The 20,046-nt window shown below is 37.3% G+C and overlaps 1 protein-coding gene across 2 annotated transcripts in view; it reads right to left on the bottom strand.

Annotated features, from left to right (window-relative positions):
- Nucleotides 1-1,349: 1,349 nt before the first annotated feature.
- disc1 (DISC1 scaffold protein) overlaps nucleotides 1,350-20,046 on the bottom strand; it is a 62,300-nt gene continuing 43,603 nt past the window's right edge. Inside the window, exons 11-14 of one of the 2 annotated variants that reach the window (XM_079636161.1) lie at nucleotides 15,909-16,143; nucleotides 12,538-12,582; nucleotides 8,661-8,796; nucleotides 1,350-2,071 (exon numbers count right to left, since the gene is read on the bottom strand). In XM_079636161.1, coding sequence (XP_079492287.1) covers nucleotides 1,914-2,071; nucleotides 8,661-8,796; nucleotides 12,538-12,582; nucleotides 15,909-16,143 — 574 coding nt within the window. In that variant the 3' untranslated portion in view covers nucleotides 1,350-1,913. Of the gene's footprint in view, nucleotides 2,082-8,660; nucleotides 8,797-12,537; nucleotides 12,583-15,908; nucleotides 16,144-20,046 lie in introns of both variants that reach the window. The other variant, XM_079636162.1, reaches the window with a different exon arrangement.

Here is a 20,046-nt window from a genome sequence, read left to right as displayed (position 1 = left end):
ATTCTGTTGTTCAGTGTTCACACTCATGAATCAAAAAGGAGTCGACTCTTAAATTATGCTATTTTAAAGGTTCCTAATTTTGTTTTATAGTCCTACTATAGGTTTACATACATCCCATAATCCCAATTTTCTCATAATATACACACTTACATCAGCTCTTTTCTTAAAGAGTCTGAAAACAGTTCGTTCGGAGATTCAGTCTCTCTAAACCCCGCCTTATGGCGAGCTACTCTGCTCTGATTGGTCAGACGGCTCAGTCTGCTGTGATTGGTCGAATATATCTGAATTTGAGCTTTTCCTCACAGTGATACTAACAGTAAGTGCAGCAATATGGATTTGCAGCACAGAAAATTTTAGGAGACAATAAATTCATGCACTTTGATCTTTGCAGACCTTCTACATTCAAAGCCAGGTCATGTTTGTAAATGAGAAGATGTTCTCAAACAGTTTACCTGGATAAATAAAGGTAAAAAAAATGCATTACACACTGAAAGGTAATAATCAAAAAAGCTAATTTTTTTAATTACCATTAAATCTACAAAAAATAATCACTTTCAATTTTACCTGGTTTAAACCCCATTTTATTGCTGTAATCTGACATTTCTGAATGAAACTAGACATGAGAAAAATTTTCAATGTCCAATACATTTCTCATGGATAAAATCAAGTCCCGCCCTCATTTTCTCACTAACTGGCAGCCATTTTACTCAGAAACGCATGTTACACAAATAGGCGGTAGATGTATTTTCAAGATGACTTGTTTTCAAATTGTGCGGTCTGGTGTTCTATTTTGCAAATAATAATTAAAAAATACAAAAGCATTTTTGCAGAGGGTATATAATGTATTAAAAAAAAAAAAAAAAAGTGATGATAGACGTGCAAACATACATTCATGTTATTAGTACAAACAAACAAATGACATTTTCACAACAATGACAAAAACAGCTTACACCTGAAAAGTGCTTTGTTAAAAAACTTGAGAAATTAAGTTACAAAAAATAGTAATAAAAAAAAACCTTAAAAAGCACCTGCTTCTGTTTTAAATAACGAGACAATATAAAATAGTCTTGATGCTACATGACCCTCATGATTCACACAGAACATCAGCAGGGCTGAGATACAGTCGTTACACACACTTCAACAGCTCAAAGCACCAGATACTTCTGTCATCATGACCCTGAACACACTCTCCAGAGTTCAGCCGTACGCCAGAAATGAGTCGAGGAAGCTTCACTTAAACTCAGTCCTGACTGGGAAGTTTACGTTTTGCTCTTTCGGATTTTGGTGTCTGTTGGTCTTTAAATCTATATATAAAAATTTGGTCCCACACAGATTTTCATGTATATGTATATGTTTTTTTTTATAATAATGATATATCAAAGCAATTTAAATAAATAAATAAGATGCCATGCTTTTAAAATATACTAAAATAACTGGAAGCTCCAAAATCAGGCCTTTTTTTGGATGCAGAAGCAAGACGGCTGACAAATAGAGAACATTAAATGACTAAGCACTAACTCATTAGAATAAAAATAAAATAGTGGTTGGCAACACTGACATGAGTTACTTTTTGTATTTTAAGGCAACTGTGGATACAAGATTCACATGGTTAGTGGTCCTAATAAAGAAAAAAAAAGATTTTGTTAACATTTACTCTCACATGTCATTTGCATGAAAAAAAAATTAAGTTCAAGATTTTGCATTCCAGCAAAAGTGTATGGGACTAAAAATGCACCTTAGAGTCGTAAATGCTTTAGGAATGACGAGTAAATGCACCGATAACTTTATTTTTGAGATGATCTATTCCCTTTAAGTGCTAGAGCTCAGTGCAACATAATAGTATATGGACAACATCAACATAAAACTCACAAACCAGAGACGCTGGACACAATATAAATATAGTTCATGAGTGTTCAGATGTCCCAGCTGTCACTGAAGTAATGCTCCTCTTCTGCTTCATCTTCACCCTGTTCTTCTTCCACATCACTGAACTGATCTTCATCCTCTTCCTCCTCCGTCAGCTGTGACAGCATGCTTTGAAGAGCGGCCTTCACTTCTTGAACCTCTTTCTCTAAGGACAGTGGACATTAGAGTTAAAGAAGACATTCACACACTATCAGATCACTAGTAGTCACAGAATCCATAATACAGTTTCATCTGAAGAATGATAGACTGACACTCGCATAAGCAATTCAAATGAAAGACATTTAACAGTCTGCAAAAGAAAAACCAAATCTGTCGCAAATCTACTAACAAAATTCACCATCAGAAGTTTATCTGAGATCTCTTATTTTGATCAAAAATAATGGAATAATGCATGGCTGGAAATAAAATGACAATAATGCATTATTTTTGGTAAATAATTAGTTTTAAAAGTTTTTTTTCTCAATTAAGCTTCCATTAGTAGTTCTGTGTAAACAATTATACAAGTGAAACTCAAAAAATGAGAATATTGTGAAAAGGTTTTCATAAACTGTAAGCAATAATCATCAAAATTATAACAAATAAAGGCTTAAATATCTTTTGCACCATATTCTAATTTTTCCAGTTTCACCGGTATATATAATTTATATATATAATAAATTATAAAAATGTAGGCCTACTTTAAATAAAAGTATCTCTATATATTTTTTTATTTTATATAATGGTATATGTATGGTACATGGTATATGCACTATCACAATATTTATATTAAAATAAAATAATTGATTTGTAAAAATTATTTTACCCAACATTAATAAGTGTGGGACAAAACCTAATTCTCGAGCCAGTTCACAACATTCTCCCGTTACACAAAGCACGATCACGACCCATCTTAGAAAGACTTTCATTATGTTTGTCCCGACACCGATATCACAATTATATGATCCCACCGGTCGTCCCTCTCCACTTATAACTCAAAAGCTCAGTTCATCTCCTGACGGACCCGCTCACTTCAAGCAATCTCGCCTAAATAATTCATGCTCATCTTATGAGGAGGAGAGACCCTCATCAGCGCTGGATTGTTTAACTGGTCGGAGTGGGACCGAGTGTCCGGTATAAGTGGCGAATCAAAGGCACTCTTGTGGCAGATGGGGCCTGACGGGCACGTTTTGCTCTCCAAATGGCCCCAGATTGTCCTCATTCATAATTAACCAGCCGTTAAAGAGCGCTTCATGAATTATGAAAGAGGATGGGTAAGATCTCCCTCCGGCTGAAGGGACGGATCTAATGAAGTTCCTCAGGCTCAAACCTCGGCTTATAATGTGTTTATCTGCTCATCGTCTGCTCATCCAGTGCAATCACACACGCTTCACGTGTTTCTCCAGTTACTGTTTTTATCATGTTTACATGCACATTAATAACTCACAACAAACCTGTTGTTCGGGTTTACATGCGAATCAATAACCTGACAATGCAAGTAAACCGCATTTACAAGACTTCATTAATAAATCAGGTTATTTCCCAGTAGTGATGTCAAAACTAGGGATTCACTGATAAAAATATTTTGGCCGATACCGATAATTATTTATATTTGAAAGCCGATAACCAATATATTGGGCGATAAATGTACATTTTTTATATAATTTTTGAGAGCCTGATTACCAAAACAAAAGTCTCATCATTAAACGCCATGTCCTTACCACACAATTATAATGTTTTCATTATAATATTATATAATTTATATTACAGACTTGCGTTTGTTGCACTTAACTGTATTTTCCTTTTCAAAGTGATTTTAATCATATTTCAAGCTATTTGAAAACATGATGTTGAACAGTGCGCATCTGAAGTGTCTCAGCTTGAGAAAATAATAGATTATTTATCAGCTTTAATTTTTTTAGCTTGTTTGCTGTACAGTTTGTCACACAGCAGCTTTTAGGCATTTTTCTGTCTTTAGTTAGAAGCAAGAAATGACAAGGAGGCAGCCTCTCGCAATGCAGAGTCAATGGAGACGGTTGGATTGTTTTCCCCCCCAGTGTGGGCGTGGCCTAAATACGCTCTGTCTCTATATGCCGATTTTATGGCGGTCAAATGCACTCGGGCGCCGCATGATTAACATCGCGCAACATCAGCATCACACCTGCACACGCACATGTAGGAAACCTGGTGAATTCACGGCCGTTTCACACCGCAAGCGTGAGCAGAGCGTATTTTCCCGGCGTGCATTATAATAATAATAATAATAATAACCTTTATTTTCTATAGCGCCTTTAAATGTAGATCTCAAAGCGCTGTACAAAAACAATTAAAAATACAAAGATACACCACACAAATAAACATAATACACTGTAAAACAGACATAAAAACAAATCAATTAAAAGCTAACCTAAAAAAATAAGTCTTAAGCTTAGACTTAAAAATACCAAGAGATTTAGCTTGCCTAATCTCAATCGGTAAAGAATTCCAGAGTTTTGGAGCCAATGAAGAAAACGCCCTGTCTCCAATTGTTTTTAAACGAGTTGAGGGAACAGTTAAAAGAGCAGTTTCCGAAGAACGAAGATTACGTTTTGGAGAATATGGAATTAAAAGCTCGGTCAAGTATTCAGGTGCCAAACCATGTAGTGACTTGTATGTAAGCATTACAATTTTAAAATCCACCCTAAAACGAATGGGAAGCCAGTGCAACGACTCCAAAACGGGAGTAATATGGTCACGTATATTACATCTAGAAATGATTAATCAATGAGTGCGTTCACACCGCGAGCAGGAGCGTCACGTGAGCAGTGAATTACACTCAATTACAGTGAAAGCACACTTTTGATGGACAAAAAAGTGTCCATGTCTAGTGTGTTTTAACAAGAACTGGAGTAGGCTATGTCAGAAAAGAAAATGAAGACTCAAAAATATTTATAGAAAATTTACCCATTTTGTTGTTGTTATTATTCAGTTTGGGTAAAAGTATATGGTGTTTTATAAAAAAAACTTTTTTTTAAAATAGAAAATAAATATTTGTGTGTGCTGTAAAGTGGTTAAAAAAAATAAAATCGGTATCGGCAGGTCAAACTCAATGAGAAATCAGAATCGGCCTAGAAAATTGTAATGGTGCATCTCTAGTTCCTGTCACATATCACACACGCGCACTTCAATAAGCCGTCAGAAAGCAGGTTTATGTGTTTACATGCTGGGTGAAATCAGCTCAAATCTAGCTGTGACTATGCTTGATGCGTTTATGACTTTACCCCGATAAGCATATTCGGCTTATTAAGAATGATCAGGGTAAGAACGTGCATGTAAACATCATACACATTAATCATAAAATAACGCCTATAGATGTCTGTCTAATGTAAAACCTTGATCCTGAAGCAGAACCAGATCAAATCAATCTCCTCTGTATTGTTTCCTCTCAGTGAAAGCAAAGCACGGATCCACTCGGCACACAGGTGGGCAGAAATATGAAGATGTCAGAGCGATGACAGCGCACTATGTCATAACCTTCCCTTCATCTCACGCTTTAATCTCACCGGAGAGTGACGGGCGGACTAGGCTCTCTCCATTCCCCTTTTCCCTGTCTGTCGCTTCCTTTCAACCTTTGCTGAGCTCAGAATTTCTCTAATGACTAAAAGCAGTTCCTTTTCTTATCCCTCATATTCAATAGCTCTCAAAAAAAGAAAAGAAATGGCCAGTGATGCATTGAGGATTCTCCTTAAAGGGTAACTAAACCCCTGGTCAGAGCCTGACTCCACCCACTGGCAATATTTGAAAAATGCTGGAAAAGTGGGCAGAGCCCAACGGACGAACCGAGGGCGGGGCTGAGCGGGTGATTGACAGACCCGCAGTGACTGACAGCTGCTGTCAGACTCGCTAAGATGGAGAGTGACGCAAGTAGCTTTGCAACAGAGCGGTCATTTAAAGTTGAGGACTTTTCTCACCTGAAGTGGAGGAATTGTCTGTGGACACAGAGCTAAAATCATATCAATTCGAGCCGCTAGCTCAAACTGCGGTGTCGCATCGCATTAACTCCCGCCTCGCGATCGGCATCCGACGATGCTAGCGAAGCAGCCGCGCTAGAGAGAATGGGTCCAGTATCTGAGTGGATTATTATTACTATTGACCTCCGTTAAGCATATTTTGCCGCTATGTGAAAAAAAATATCCAGCAAAACGCGCCGGCGGTTGTGGAGTCCATGCAGGAAGAGCAGCGTTTGGCACACAAGTGCATGTAAACACTGGCGCCTAATTTCTAAGTCTGGTGGGAAGTTATACAGTCCAGCAGTGCTGTTGCAACCGGCAACACTACACCTATACCATCCTAACCACTGTACTAAATACAGATAAAGCTAATGCTAAAAATCTACACTATCCTAACTGATGCAATACTATGCTAACGTTACTAACTAACTATGCTTCTAACAACACTAACAACTATGCTAAATAACTACCTATAGGCTACACAAAATAATCTAAATAACTATAAATGCTATGCTAACTAGATGCTAAAATACGCTACCCTGGTCGTTTTCAAAACTTGTAATTCCAATTTCCAGCTCCTGACTTGCTCTGGTGTTGACGGAACCAGATGCTTTTATACCAGGGGCTGCCGCAGGGGCGTGGTGAGCTCGCAGCGTCAGAGAGTACCCTACGTCAGAGAGTACCCCTACTTCAGGAGATTCCGTTTAACCTGAAGAGGGCAGCACTCAGACGTTTTTACACCATTTATTTTAAAATTAAAACACTTTATACTCAAATGTTAAAAAATGTACTCGAATCAATGAACAGCATTTATGAAGCTCCATTCGTACAGATCATTAACTAAAAAAAGTTGGTTTAGTGTTTAGTTACCCTTTAATTCCTGTCCAGAAGAGAGCATCATGTGGTGTCGAACGAGACGGAGTGTTAAAGCGTCACATTAAGGGCTCTAATGAGCGTGTGAGACGTGTTCCTGCGGCTGTAAGTGACGGAGGAATGATGGAGTCATTTCTTCTCCAGTCCAACTGAGAACATGAGAATGAAGCGCACAGATCATTCCAGTCTGACAACCAATACGAGTGACCTGAAGAAACCCACAAGGACACATCCGTAACGAGTGCAGAATAATGAGTTCAGGTTTCTAGGGGCATTGCTAGATTGCTCAAGGTGGTTGCTATGGCATTGTTAAGGTGCTCTGAGTGGTTGCTAGGGCGTTACTAGGGTGGATCCGATCGTGAAAAGACCAGGTGTTCCGAAAATGCTTTCGAGATGGATTTAAATCCGATCACACAAATCACTTCAGGAGGTGGTCTGAGACACATTGCACACACACACACACACACACACACACACGCACACACGCACACGCACACACACACACACACACACACACACACACACACACACACACACACACACACACACACACCATTATAGTAATAAATGTTCCTATAAACGCTCCTATCTCAGTGTTGTTGTTAAATTGAGGATGTTTTCAGCAAACAGTTTGCTTCGTACATTCAGATTAACGAGTTAAACAGGACAAATGTTATACAACTGACCTGTGTATATGCATTTTAAACACATTGGGCCCTATCTTACACCCAGCGCAATTGACTTTGTACACCGACGCATGTATCATTCCTATTTTGCACCCGCGCACAGCGGACTTTTCCCTCCACAGACGCACGTCGGTAAATTAGGGAATGAACTTGCGCTCGCGGGGGCGGTTCAGAGAAAAGAGGAGTGTGTTCCGGCGCAAACGATTCCGCCACTGACCAGGAAAAACCTATTCTAAAGACAGTGGCGCGTTGCGCGTTAGTCAGATGCTATTTTAAGGGCGCGTGCTTGGCCATTATGTAGCGTGTGAACAACACACACACTTTGATTCTCTCATCTAAACAGACGCAGCAGTTTTCATTTTTGCACATCATACATTATTATAAGGAAAAATATTAACACACGAGGGAAATCATTGTTGTGTCCATGAAGATGTGAAAAAAAATCTATCTAGATTAAAAAATAAATAAATCTAGATTACACATTTACCCAAATTATACGCCTGTTTAACCGAAGCTAATTTGTGTGGTTTCTCCATCATCCCCAATGTCACTTCTCTGTGTTTTACGGCCCTGACGAGAACTTCGGTCTCCTCGGCTGTGAACGCTCCTGGCGTGCGCCGGCAAACCCGCCGTTATAATAGCAATCCGCCGCGGAACAAGCACGCCGGCTCTTAAAGGGAATGTGAGAGGACGCTCTGATTGGTTTATTTCACGTTACGCCCCAAACCACACCTATGAGTAATGAAGCGACTTCAGACACACACATTTTAGATTTGCGTCGGGCGCAAGAGGCATATATCCCGCCGGTATAATAGCAACAGCGCCCAGGATCCGCCCACAAAGTTACTTGCGCTTTGACACTTAAAATAGGGCCTAGAATGTTCTTCGTCTATGCAATAAGTGCACATTCTGAATGAGTGTGGTTTTATAGCGTATTCAACAGCTAAAAATTACTGGCCAAAATTACGATTTAAAATCTGTCAGAGCCAGAAATGTATCTTCACATTTTCATATTACAGGTAGACTACTTTCTTCACCCTGATGACAGCGCTACTGCAACATGCATGCTTTCATTGACGTGTACATTCAATTTGAATATAGCACGGGAATTGAAGATAGGATTTATATCCATTTTGAGGCAAGTGTAAATAGTGTAAATCTATCCCTATCAGTAAAAAAACTCGTAGCATGCACAGACATGCACGCACACCTAGCTTTGTAAGGATATGAGTGAGGTCCTTGTCGTGGTTGTCTATGGCGGACTGAAGCTGGTCTTCCAGGTAATGCAGTCGGTTACTGATGAGTTCACAGCGCTCCGTCAGCTCTGACGTCTCTCCACACAGATCCTGAGACACAAAACACATCCACAGTCAGCAGGAGATCATTAAACCTGCAAAACACTGTTGCTCACACACATCTTTAGCTGGTCAAGTGTGGCCAAGGCCTAAAATTAACACTCGCCAAGAGCCAAATGAGAGTAAAATTGTTGTTGGCGAATATATGAAACGTTCATATCAATCAAAGGATGTATTTCTTAACATTAGTTAATGCACTGTGAACTAACATGAACAAACAATGAACAGCTGTATTTTTATTAACTAACATTAACAAAGATTAATAAATACTGTAACAAATGTATTGATCATTGTTAGTTCATGTTAGCTGATGTTAACTAATGAACCTCAGTGTAAAGTGTTACTATGCTTTGTAAACATAAACAAGGGATAAAATAGATTGCGATGCTTTCCATATGATCTTTTTACAAGCAACTGAGAAAAGCGTGCGCTAACGGGGTCAGTCATGAAAAATAGTGAATCTCTATTTGCAAATCGTAAACATAGTGAAGCATAAAATGCTTCCCCAAGCTCCTCTTCCCCAAGACTCCTGACCTGACAGCGTGACAGTGATGCTCTAATGACTTCACTCAACAGTTTAGCATGAGGCAGGTAACTGGGACAGGTCCACACGGCCGGGTCTGTCCCAATTCCATCAAACCGTGATTCAGTGTTTTCCTCCTGTGCTCAGAGTCAGAGAGTGTCTCACGCCGTGTCCTGACTACACGATAAATGCCTCTTTTTCATGTTAATCCAGAGTTAATCAGAGAATCTGTAAAAGCAACACTGAATTTGATTATGTACTTATGAACATTAAATTCACCTCAGATCTTGAAATTAAACCAATAGAAACAAGAACGTGAACAAACAAGTGTATTCTTTGACAAAGATTGTTTTAGTAACTCAGTAGCCTATGTATTTTTAATAATGTTTAAATGGTGTAATATTTATTAATTTGATTATGTACTTATCCATTTTCTTGCGAGTGCCGCCAAGATTACTCTCTGGTGCCGTGCACTCGCCACGAGACTCCGCCCACACGCTGTTCTCATTGGCTGTGCACTCGCCGTGAGACTCCGCCCACACGCTGTTCTGATTGGCTGTGGGTTTTAATTGATTTTGACGCATCTCGCAGTCATGTCGCGTCTAGTGTGGACCGTGTTACATAAGATAAGGTTCCAGCGCGACGTCGCAGAAAAATAGAAACAGTTTCTAAAATAGAATCGTCGCGTGTTGCCGCCGCGGCTGGTCAGGAGAAAAACTCTGATTAACATGGAAAATATACCATATTATAATAAATATGATATTTTTTCACGCGTCGCGGCTAGGACATGGTGGTCAACTGACACCGTGTCCTAACCAGACGCGATGCGATAAGATTCCAGTGACAAATAATTTGTCTGTCCACACTAGACGCGACTGTGAGATGCGTCAAAATCAATCAAAACCCACAGCCAATCAGAACAGCGTGTGGGCGGAGTCTCGCGGCGAGTGCACAGCCAATCAGAACAGCGTGTGGGCGGAGTCTCACGGCGAGTGCACAGCCAATCAGAACAGCGTGTGGGCGGAGTCTCGTGGCGAGTGCACAGCCAATCAGAACAGCGTGTGGGCGGAGTCTCACGGCGAGTGCACAGCCAATCAGAACAGCGTGTGGGCGGAGTCTCGTGGCGAGTGCACAGCCAATCAGAACAGCGTGTGGGCGGAGTCTCACGGCGAGTGCACAGCCAATCAGAACAGCGTGTGGGCGGAGTCTCGTGGCGAGTGCACAGCCAATCAGAACAGCGTGTGGGCGGAGTCTCGTGGCGAGTGCACGGCACCAGAGAGTTATCTTGGCGGCACTCGCAAGAAAATGGATAAGTACATAATCAAATTCACAAATATTACACCATTTAAACATTATTAAAAATACATAGGCTACTGAGTTACTAAAACAATCTTTGTCAAAGAATACACTTGTTTGTTCACAGTTTGAACGTTCTTGTTTCTATTGGTTTCATTTCAAGATCTGAGGTGAATTATCCAGTGTTGCTTTTACAGCTACAAAGCTGGAGCACTAAATGATACATTTAAATGATGCTTTTAACATTAAATAAAGCACATAAACTGTACCTGAGATTATCATTGCCACACTTTGTGTTTGTTGATAGAATAATAGCATCGTCGCGTGTCGCCGCCGTGGCTGGTTAGGACAAAAACTCTGATTAACATGGAAAAGAGGCATTTTATCGCGCATAACGGCTAGGACACGGTGCTAAGGTGGTCGACTGACTCACGTCCGCTCGTTTCTCTCAGGAACGGCCTCGTGTCGACTGTAATGAGGTCTTGGTCTATTTTTAGACCCACCACACCAGCTAATGAAACACCTTTTATAGATGCTAACATCACACTGGGCGAATTAAAACACTTTTGAATGAGGCTGGGCTGGAGTCTCCGGGGACAGATTCAAGAACAACAGACACAGAAAACTGTGAAATACAGTTATTGAGACCTAATGGAAATCACTCTGGGCGTATGTTTTTAAAGGTCACCACAATCTCTTTATTATAGCGTCTAAAAGGACTGCATATAGACTGCAAGAATTGCACCTTTGTGATAATCATGAGAGGCATATTACTCAAGAAATCGTTCATGAAGGGAAGACCAATATAATTCTGATCATAGCAAACACACCCTCAAGTTGCTACAAACCTGCATGAAGTTCTTTCTTCTGTAAAAACCTATATTAATATCTTGTGCTGAACATAGAAAAATATATTTTGAAGAATGTCGGTAACCAAACAGTTGCTGGTCCGCATTGACTTCCATTGCATAGAGAAAAAAGATACTATGGAAGTCAACAGGGGACCAAACACTGTTTGGTTAATAACATTCCTCAAAATATATTTTTCTATGTTCAAAACAACTAGTTTTTTTTTTTTTTTTTACAAATGCATCCCAAATGTTCGATTTCGGCCCAGAATTTTTATTTCGGGGCATCACTTGTTAATGTGATTGTTTAGATCAGAATTAAAGAATCCTTCCGATTATAAATCTCGAAAAAAAAAAATAATATCGTCCAAAAGTTCATATATTTCAGTAATTCAACTTAAAGGGTGAAACTAATATATTATATAGACTCATTACATGCAAAGTGAGATATTTCAAGCCTTTATTTGTTGATTATTTGATGATTATGGCTTACAGCTTATGAAAACCTTTTCACAATATTCTAATTTTGAATTTGGGGTTTTCATAAGCTGTAAACCATAATCATCAAAATGATAACAAATAAAGGCTTGAAATATCTCACTTTGCATGTAATGAGTCTATATAATATATTAGTTTCACCTTTTAAGTTGAATTACTGAAATAAATGAACTTTTGCACCATATTCTAATTTTCACCTGTATAAATATTATTATGATTACATGTTCATTTATATGAGGGCATTTATTATGCTTGTTTATTTTTTACTTACCCCCCTCCCCCCCCCCATTTAATTCTGTAACAATCTAATGATTGTACAAGATGCTTGTGCTTTTCTTTAATAATAAAAAAAACAAATTAAAAAAATCATTCTGAATGATTGAATGAACCCTATGAGCTTCTTTCTTACAAGTGATAAAAAAAATGGGTGGAAAAATGACTAAATGCACCGTAAAAAAAGAGCCCACACTACTTAAAAAGTAATATTCTGAAACAACTTGATAACATTGTGTGTCTTTAACAACACAGAGTAAACCCTGAGATGACAGACTGAAGTTTTCCACTCACCTCAGGAGACTCGTCCTCCAAACAGAAGAGAAACTCCTCTAATTTCTGCAAGAGACAGGAGGACGAATGATTCACTTTAGCCGAAGATTAAAACAAAACAATAAACCTCATCTATTATTAAAAAGCACTCAGCGCACTGACATTACGGGAAGTGCGCAATAACTCGTCATTACGGCTGACAAGAAGAAAAATAATTGAATGGGTTCGGCCCATCTGTGTGGTAATGATTGCATTCAGGATCTGTGTGCTAAAGCAGACAATAATTAGCACAGCGGCAGATATATTAGCCCGACCTCAGTAGAACACATTACAGCTTCATTTCTCATAGATTTGGATTTAAACGTCACAATATTAATTATCATCTCCTGTCAGCAGGGAGCAATATTAAAGTGCCCATAGCAGACCACTGCCTCTTTTATTAGATTCTGACTTGGTTTAAAATCATATTTAGTTTGTCAGAAAGTCATTGGTATATTTGCCAAAGAAATATATTCTTAAGAAACATAGCACTGAAAAAAAAGTATACAGACTTATATAAAAATAAAAGTGCGTCCAATAGCACAAATACAATAATAATGAAATTTGTAAATTATTATAGTAAATAAAAATAATTCATATTTATATATATTTAATATCATTTTTTACTTTATATATATATATATATATATAAATTAATATATATATATATATAGTACTAAATTAATATATATATATGTGTGTGTGTGTGTGTGTGTGTGTGTAAGTGAGTGAGTGTGTTAATATCACATGTGTGAGTGTATAATGGCATAAATAATACATTATAATAAATAAAATATATACAAATGATACCATTCATCAATTATAGTAAATAATAACAATAATAATAACAATTAAATATTTAATTAATATTTAATTTATTTAAATATTTTACAATATTTAATTATCATAATTAATTATTTAGCTTAATTCATTAATATCATATTACATTATATTCAATTACATTATTGAATCTTATTTACAGTAATAAATATATAAGTACAAGAGTGTCCAATAGATAATAGTCCAATAATAATAATATAATAGTAATAATGATAATAATAAAATACTTAATTGTGTAATATATTTAAATATGTTGCACTATTTAATAACAATACTTATACAATGTTATTATTATTGTATTATATTTTTTTGCAAGAGTGTCCAACAGATAATAGTCCAATAAATAATAATACTAATAATATATTTAATTATGTAATTTACAATATTTAATAATGATAACAATACTTATTATTATTGTATTACATTATATTTAATTATATTATTATTGAATATTATTTAAATGTTTTAATTAATTTGCAATGAATAATAATCATACTGTTATTATATTCATATTTATTGGATTTTTCTATAAATAATATGCATATAGCATCAATAATATGCTGTGCAGGCTCCTCACCTTCAGTCCTGGAGGAGTGTTAGGAGGAGTGGCTGATCTTCAACAGACAAAGACAAAGACAGAAAGAGAAAGAGAAGACACAGCCATGCACTTAGAGACAATAGAGCCCCGCTGAGCCGGAAGATATTACAACCAGTTAGAGAAAGTTATGAACAAGAAGGGCAGAAGACGAAGACGAAGAAGAAAAGAGTGGAAATTAGAGTCATTCAGAAAATGGATGGTTTTTATGGAAATGAAAGGAGTCGAGGGAACAGGGTTTCTATTTGTAGACGTTTCTCATTTTGTCTTTGGTAAAGAACAAGTCATTTTCCAGTGTGAGTTTGCTGGACTCTCCAGGTTAAAATCACCCCAAGATGACGTGCATATGCACAATTGTCCAAACTATACAAATTATGTTCATTATCACACTAACAAAAAAAAAAAGTATCATGGTTTTGATCACAGTGCCATGCCATTATTATTAATACCATCACTGCTGTTTAACATTAACCCTATAAAGCCTACTGTATCATATTTGATATGAATATTTCTATTTATATGAATATGATATGAAAAGGCCTCTAAATTATCAATATGATCAAACAATCTACTACATGCCTTCTGCCGTTTGATTGATATTTACACTTTTTTTGCAAGTAAAGTCTTTTTGCTGTGAAATCTTCACTGATTTTTATCAAGTAAACGTGAATTGTTAGTAATATTTCAAGATGAACACTTACTGGACTGAATAACTTATTATCCATACATAATTGTTTTGAAAAATTTAAGTATTGAATATGATCATCAGATTTATTTGTTCATCTCTCAATCATCGTTATAATGTTGCATTATGTTTGATCATAAAACCAACCATTTAAATACCATCTTACTAAGACATATTATTGTCAGATAAAGTGATGACTGATATTTCTATAATTTTACGCAAGTATTTGCTATAATGTTATAAAGACCTCAATGATTGACATTACAGGCAATAGAATTTCATCTTACTTTGTGGCCAAAATAAATATCAGCATCTGCACCAGTTTGGGCCTCGGAATAAAATTGAGCCATTTTCATCCATATTTATATCATACTATTGACATAGATTTTGTCTAAAGGTTCAACAAACGGTTCCATGAAAAAAATTTTTTATTGGACTATTATTTCATATGTAAATCAACTGGAGTGGCCTATAGTAAAGTCAGTATAAAAAATACATAATTTCAGAGGTTAAAAATTTTGATGAAAGTTTACAAAGACAATTCTTTTAGACCATGAACATTAAAGGGGTGGTTGACCACAACAAACGGCTGGTAGGAACTACACGACATTCCTCCCGGGTTAGTGACACCACTAACCCTAAAATTTACATAAACCCCGCCCCCGGAACGCGATTTATAGATTATCAAGACAGAATATGCTAATCAATGACTAGAAGATATTTAACTCCACATAAACTACATAAATTCATCAACTATCCATTCAGAAATGTCCTGTTGCTTCTACATACTCTTCTTCTTGAGTCTCTCCATCTTTGTCTGACTCCGGTTTGAACATAAAAGGCTGAACAGTTTCTGAAATTTTCAGTGCATGTGTGTGTGAGGCAATCAGAGTTGCAAACACACAAGCTCTTGAAGCTCCGCCCCCTGTGCCGGGAGCAGCCGCTCATTTGCATTTAAAGGGACAGACACAATAACTGCGTGTTTTTGCTCACCCTCAAAAAGTGACAATTTGAACATGATATATAAAAATATCTGTGGAGTATTTTGAGCTAACACACACACACACACACACTGGGCACATCAGAGACTTTTTTTACATCTTGTGAAAAGGGCGTTATAGGACCTCTTTAAAGAAAGCAAATTTTGATGTTTCATGTTTGATTGTTATAAAAGCACAATGGTGTGTGTGTGTGTGTGTGTGTGTGTGTGTGTGTGTGTGTGTGTGTCTTTACCTTCATGAACTCTGAGTGCTGTAGATCAGCCTGAGGACACCAGCGTCCCCCTAGAGCCGTCAACATGGCAGAGTCCGCCTCCTCTTCAGTGATCAACAGAACATCTGGACCGGATCCAGGCGTGGAGGGGAGATCCTCCGCTTCTGAGGCGCTGGGCTGATCCAGGACTTTCAGGAGAAGATGACAAGCCTCCAAATCTGCCTCACAAATGTGTTCCAGCGCTGGACATCCACAGCTACAGTCAGAAATACAATAAATTACACTTGCTTTGACGCTTTACCTTTAAATTCAATGATATTTAGAAAAGTTTAAGTCTGAATTAAGTGCATTGGGGGTGAGTGTAACTAAGGACACATCTCTAAAACAGAGGAACTTAATTTATCTGAGCTCATGTCAACGCTGATGTATCAAACTATTGGAGTCTTTCCATTAGTCCGTGAATGTTTATGAAAAATAAGACTGAAAGTGCATGTATATTCATGAAATTAGACATTTCTTCTTTGCCAGTGGCTTTGCAGTGTCTTTGAACTATACGTTTTTTAGACGCAAGGCAGAGAAGATGCTCCACTTTTAATATTAGATGTCCACTAAAGTTAGTTTGTTTTTTAAAATAAATTAATACTTGTATTTTGCAAGGACACACTGAACTGATCAAAAGTGACAGTAAAGACATTTATGTAATGTTACAAATATTTATATTTCAAATAAATGTTGTTCTTTTGAACTTTCTGTTCATCAAAAGTTCATCCACATAAATATGAACCAGCACGACAGTTTTCGACATTGATAATAATCATAAATGTCTCTTGAGCATCAGATCATCATATTATACTGATTTCTGAAGGATCATGTGACACTGTTACGTGGATAGCAGATGAACCCAAGCGCAGACTGTATGCAACACACAACGTTTAATTAAAGACAAAAGCAGGGAAAAACAAAACCCACGAGGGGGCAAAACAAGACAGGACAATGGAGACTAACTAGACTGAGACTGTGACAGATAACTACAAGTAAACAAACAACTAATACAGGCAATAGCGCAACAGAACAACAGCTCTTGACAAGATACTCAGACAAAGGTTTGACATGGATTAACAATGAACCGACACAGGACAGCAAACACAAGGGGATTAAATAGGGAGACTAATGATAACAAAACAGGTGACACAGGTAAAGCAATAATGACAAAACGAGGATAACAAGGAGGGCGGGGCTAGAAGACGAGACAACACAAGCACATGGCCCAACAAGGCCATGTGCTTGCACATTAAACATGGGTCTGTCATGATCCTGCCTCAAGACTTAAAGAAAGACAAGGACTAGAAGGCAGAATCATGACAGACACTGAAGACTGGAGTAATGATGCTGAAAATTCAGCTTTGATCACAGGAATAAATTACATTTGAACATATTCACACAGAAAACTGTTATTTTGAATTGTAATAATATTTCACAATATTAATGTTTTCAAAAAAAATGCAGCCTTAATGAACACTTCTTTCAAAAACATTAAACAAACTCATAATAACCGTAGAGTATAAAAAACAAGATTGCATGAGCAACTATCCAACGAGAAAAAACCTGGTGTGAATAATCCGATTCGAGAACATTTAAGAGAACCGTTCAGAGCTAGAAGGTATATCATTTAATGTCATTTAATTGCTACAGGGCTCCAGACTAACTTTTTCACTGGTTGCACTGGTGCTACCAACTGGTCGCACCAGCACATGATTTGGTCGCACCTTTTTTTTTCTTTTTTTTTTTTGCTACAACATAGATTAATCAATGCATGCTGATGAATAGTTGTCTCAATCTTTTCAATTTATTATGACTTATAGTCCATTAGGAATTCAGGAAATGTAGGAATTATACTTCCTGGTTTTCAATAAGCCAGCTTGAGTTGAGCATTCTGTTCACTGTACATCCACACAAAACCATCAATTATGGTTGACTTTTTAATGTTGTATTTATATTTGAATGCCGTTATCACACTTGCCTAATTTGCCAATAAAGCAGTTTTATTGATTGCAATAAAGACTTGAAGCTAATGTGAATGTTGGAATAAGAAACGCGACGCCTGTAATTGGGCACACGCAAAAAATGTTCAGCACTTCAAATGTCATTTTTAACGTGATGACCAAAAACTATAAATATATACCAATAGATATTATAAAATCACTAGGTTTAAAAATAAACGGTCAAAGTGAAGTATCAGGTATTCAGAAAAGTCTCATGAAAAACAATAACTGTCAGTCAGTGCAGCGCTGCTGATTTCAGCACACTTGTGAAAACTCTAGTTTTGTTCAATAAAATTAAAGTACTCACTAATCTTTTTTATTTCCAAACGAAAGTGTGAATGATGATCGAATTTAGCTGAGGAACACGTCTCAGAATGTCATACATTCAATGAGGACCTCAATGTCATACATGTCACTATATAAAGACACTAAAGCTCCCTTCTGTTTCCTACAGTCCATGAAACTCTTCTGTGGGCAAACTCATACGGAGAGGATGATAATTACGGTCTTCACACCCACTGTCTCCAGAGACAGACCGCTTCCTAAAGCGACAACACACAGCGCTGTACTCTCTCCAGAAACCCCATCAAACCTCTTTGATCCTCCCGGTGGCTTTATTCAGCGGCCACACAAACCTACAGAGGTTCATTTACAAGTTTGTGTTTGGTTGCATGCATCATGAAGGCCAGAGAAAGTAAAGTACATGTGCATAAAGGATCTCTCCATGACTCACAATGGAATCCAGTAGAATTCAACAAGTTAGAACAACAGAAATTGATGTTAGAATATTGATAATGTTGGATCCCAAATGAATTTGACGTTAGAATGTTGCTAAATGTTCAATGTCATTAGAATTTAACGTGTTAGAATGCTGTTAAAATGTTGGATTCTAACATAATTTAATGTGTTATAATGTTGGAATACAATATAAATTGATGCTAGAATGTTGTTAATATTGGATTCCAATAGAATTTGACGTTAGAATGTTGTTAAAATGATGGATTCCAATAGAATTTGACGTGTTAGAATGTTGCTAAATGTTGAATGTTATTAGAATTTGATGTGTTTGAATGCTGTTAAAATGTTGAATTTTAGTAGAATTTGACATTAGAATGTGGCTAAATTGTTGGATTCCAATAGAATTTGACATGCTAGATTGTTGCTAAATGTTCAATGTCAATAAAATAAGACGTGCTAGAATGCTGCTAAAATGTTGGATCCCAATAGAATTTGAAGTTAGAATTTGAAGTGAAAAATGTTGTTTTATAAGAATTGCTCTTTTCATACATAATGACCAAAGGCTCCAAAATGACCAAAAAAAAAGGTACTTTTAGGCGCTTTTTTATTTTATTCCTGAAAGCTTGACAGAGTCATTCCCCATCTACGTTCAAAAAATGAAAACCGAGCAATCCCACCAGAAGAAAGAAAGTCATACGGGTTTGAAATGCGAGTGAGCAAATGGAATATTTTCATTTTTTGGGCGAGCTATTCTTTTTATATTCCCATTTGTGCCACAGGAAAGAGAGAGAGCTGGAGAGTTTGGTCCATTTATTTTAGCTGGGCGAACAAAAGAAACCCTCGTCGGGTTGAGTATGACCGGCGGCTAATGCCTGCCTGCTTTTTGGAGTCGGGTTTCCATGGTGAGTAACAAGGAGAACAATCACTCTGGGTAAAATAAAATTGAAGGAAAGCGAGAAGAGAGGGTTTTCTGGAGACAGTCCCGTGCCACAGCCCCTCCTCTTCAACTCGTACAGTAATAACCTTGGCAAGAGACGGCGCTTCTGGCATCCGAGCATGTGCTATTCCAAAGGAGCGAACGGTAAACCATATGCCATGCTTCCCTCCAGATGGACGCCCATAGTGTGTTATTGAAATGTAATGAATGCTACATTTCTACGGTTGAGTACAGCAACTAATAACTCATTCAATTATGCCAATTTGTGTGGCATTTAGGCTGAGAGAGATGCTAAATAAAAGCTTTTGCAGCTGGAGCAGGACAGAGCGGAGGAAAGTCTAACCTTTTAGTACTATGCTTGAAATGTACGGCTTCTGGACGCCACTTATGCAGACTTCATAATATTAAAAGCTCGAAAATAGAAGGATTGTGTTCCTATTTT

The sequence above is a fragment of the Phoxinus phoxinus genome (assembly GCF_949152265.1).
Source record: "Phoxinus phoxinus genome assembly, chromosome: 14".
NCBI classification, from domain to species: domain Eukaryota; kingdom Metazoa; phylum Chordata; class Actinopteri; order Cypriniformes; family Leuciscidae; genus Phoxinus; species Phoxinus phoxinus.
The sequence above is the reverse complement of the archived record's forward strand: the minus strand, read 5'-3'. Positions and strand labels throughout refer to the sequence as shown.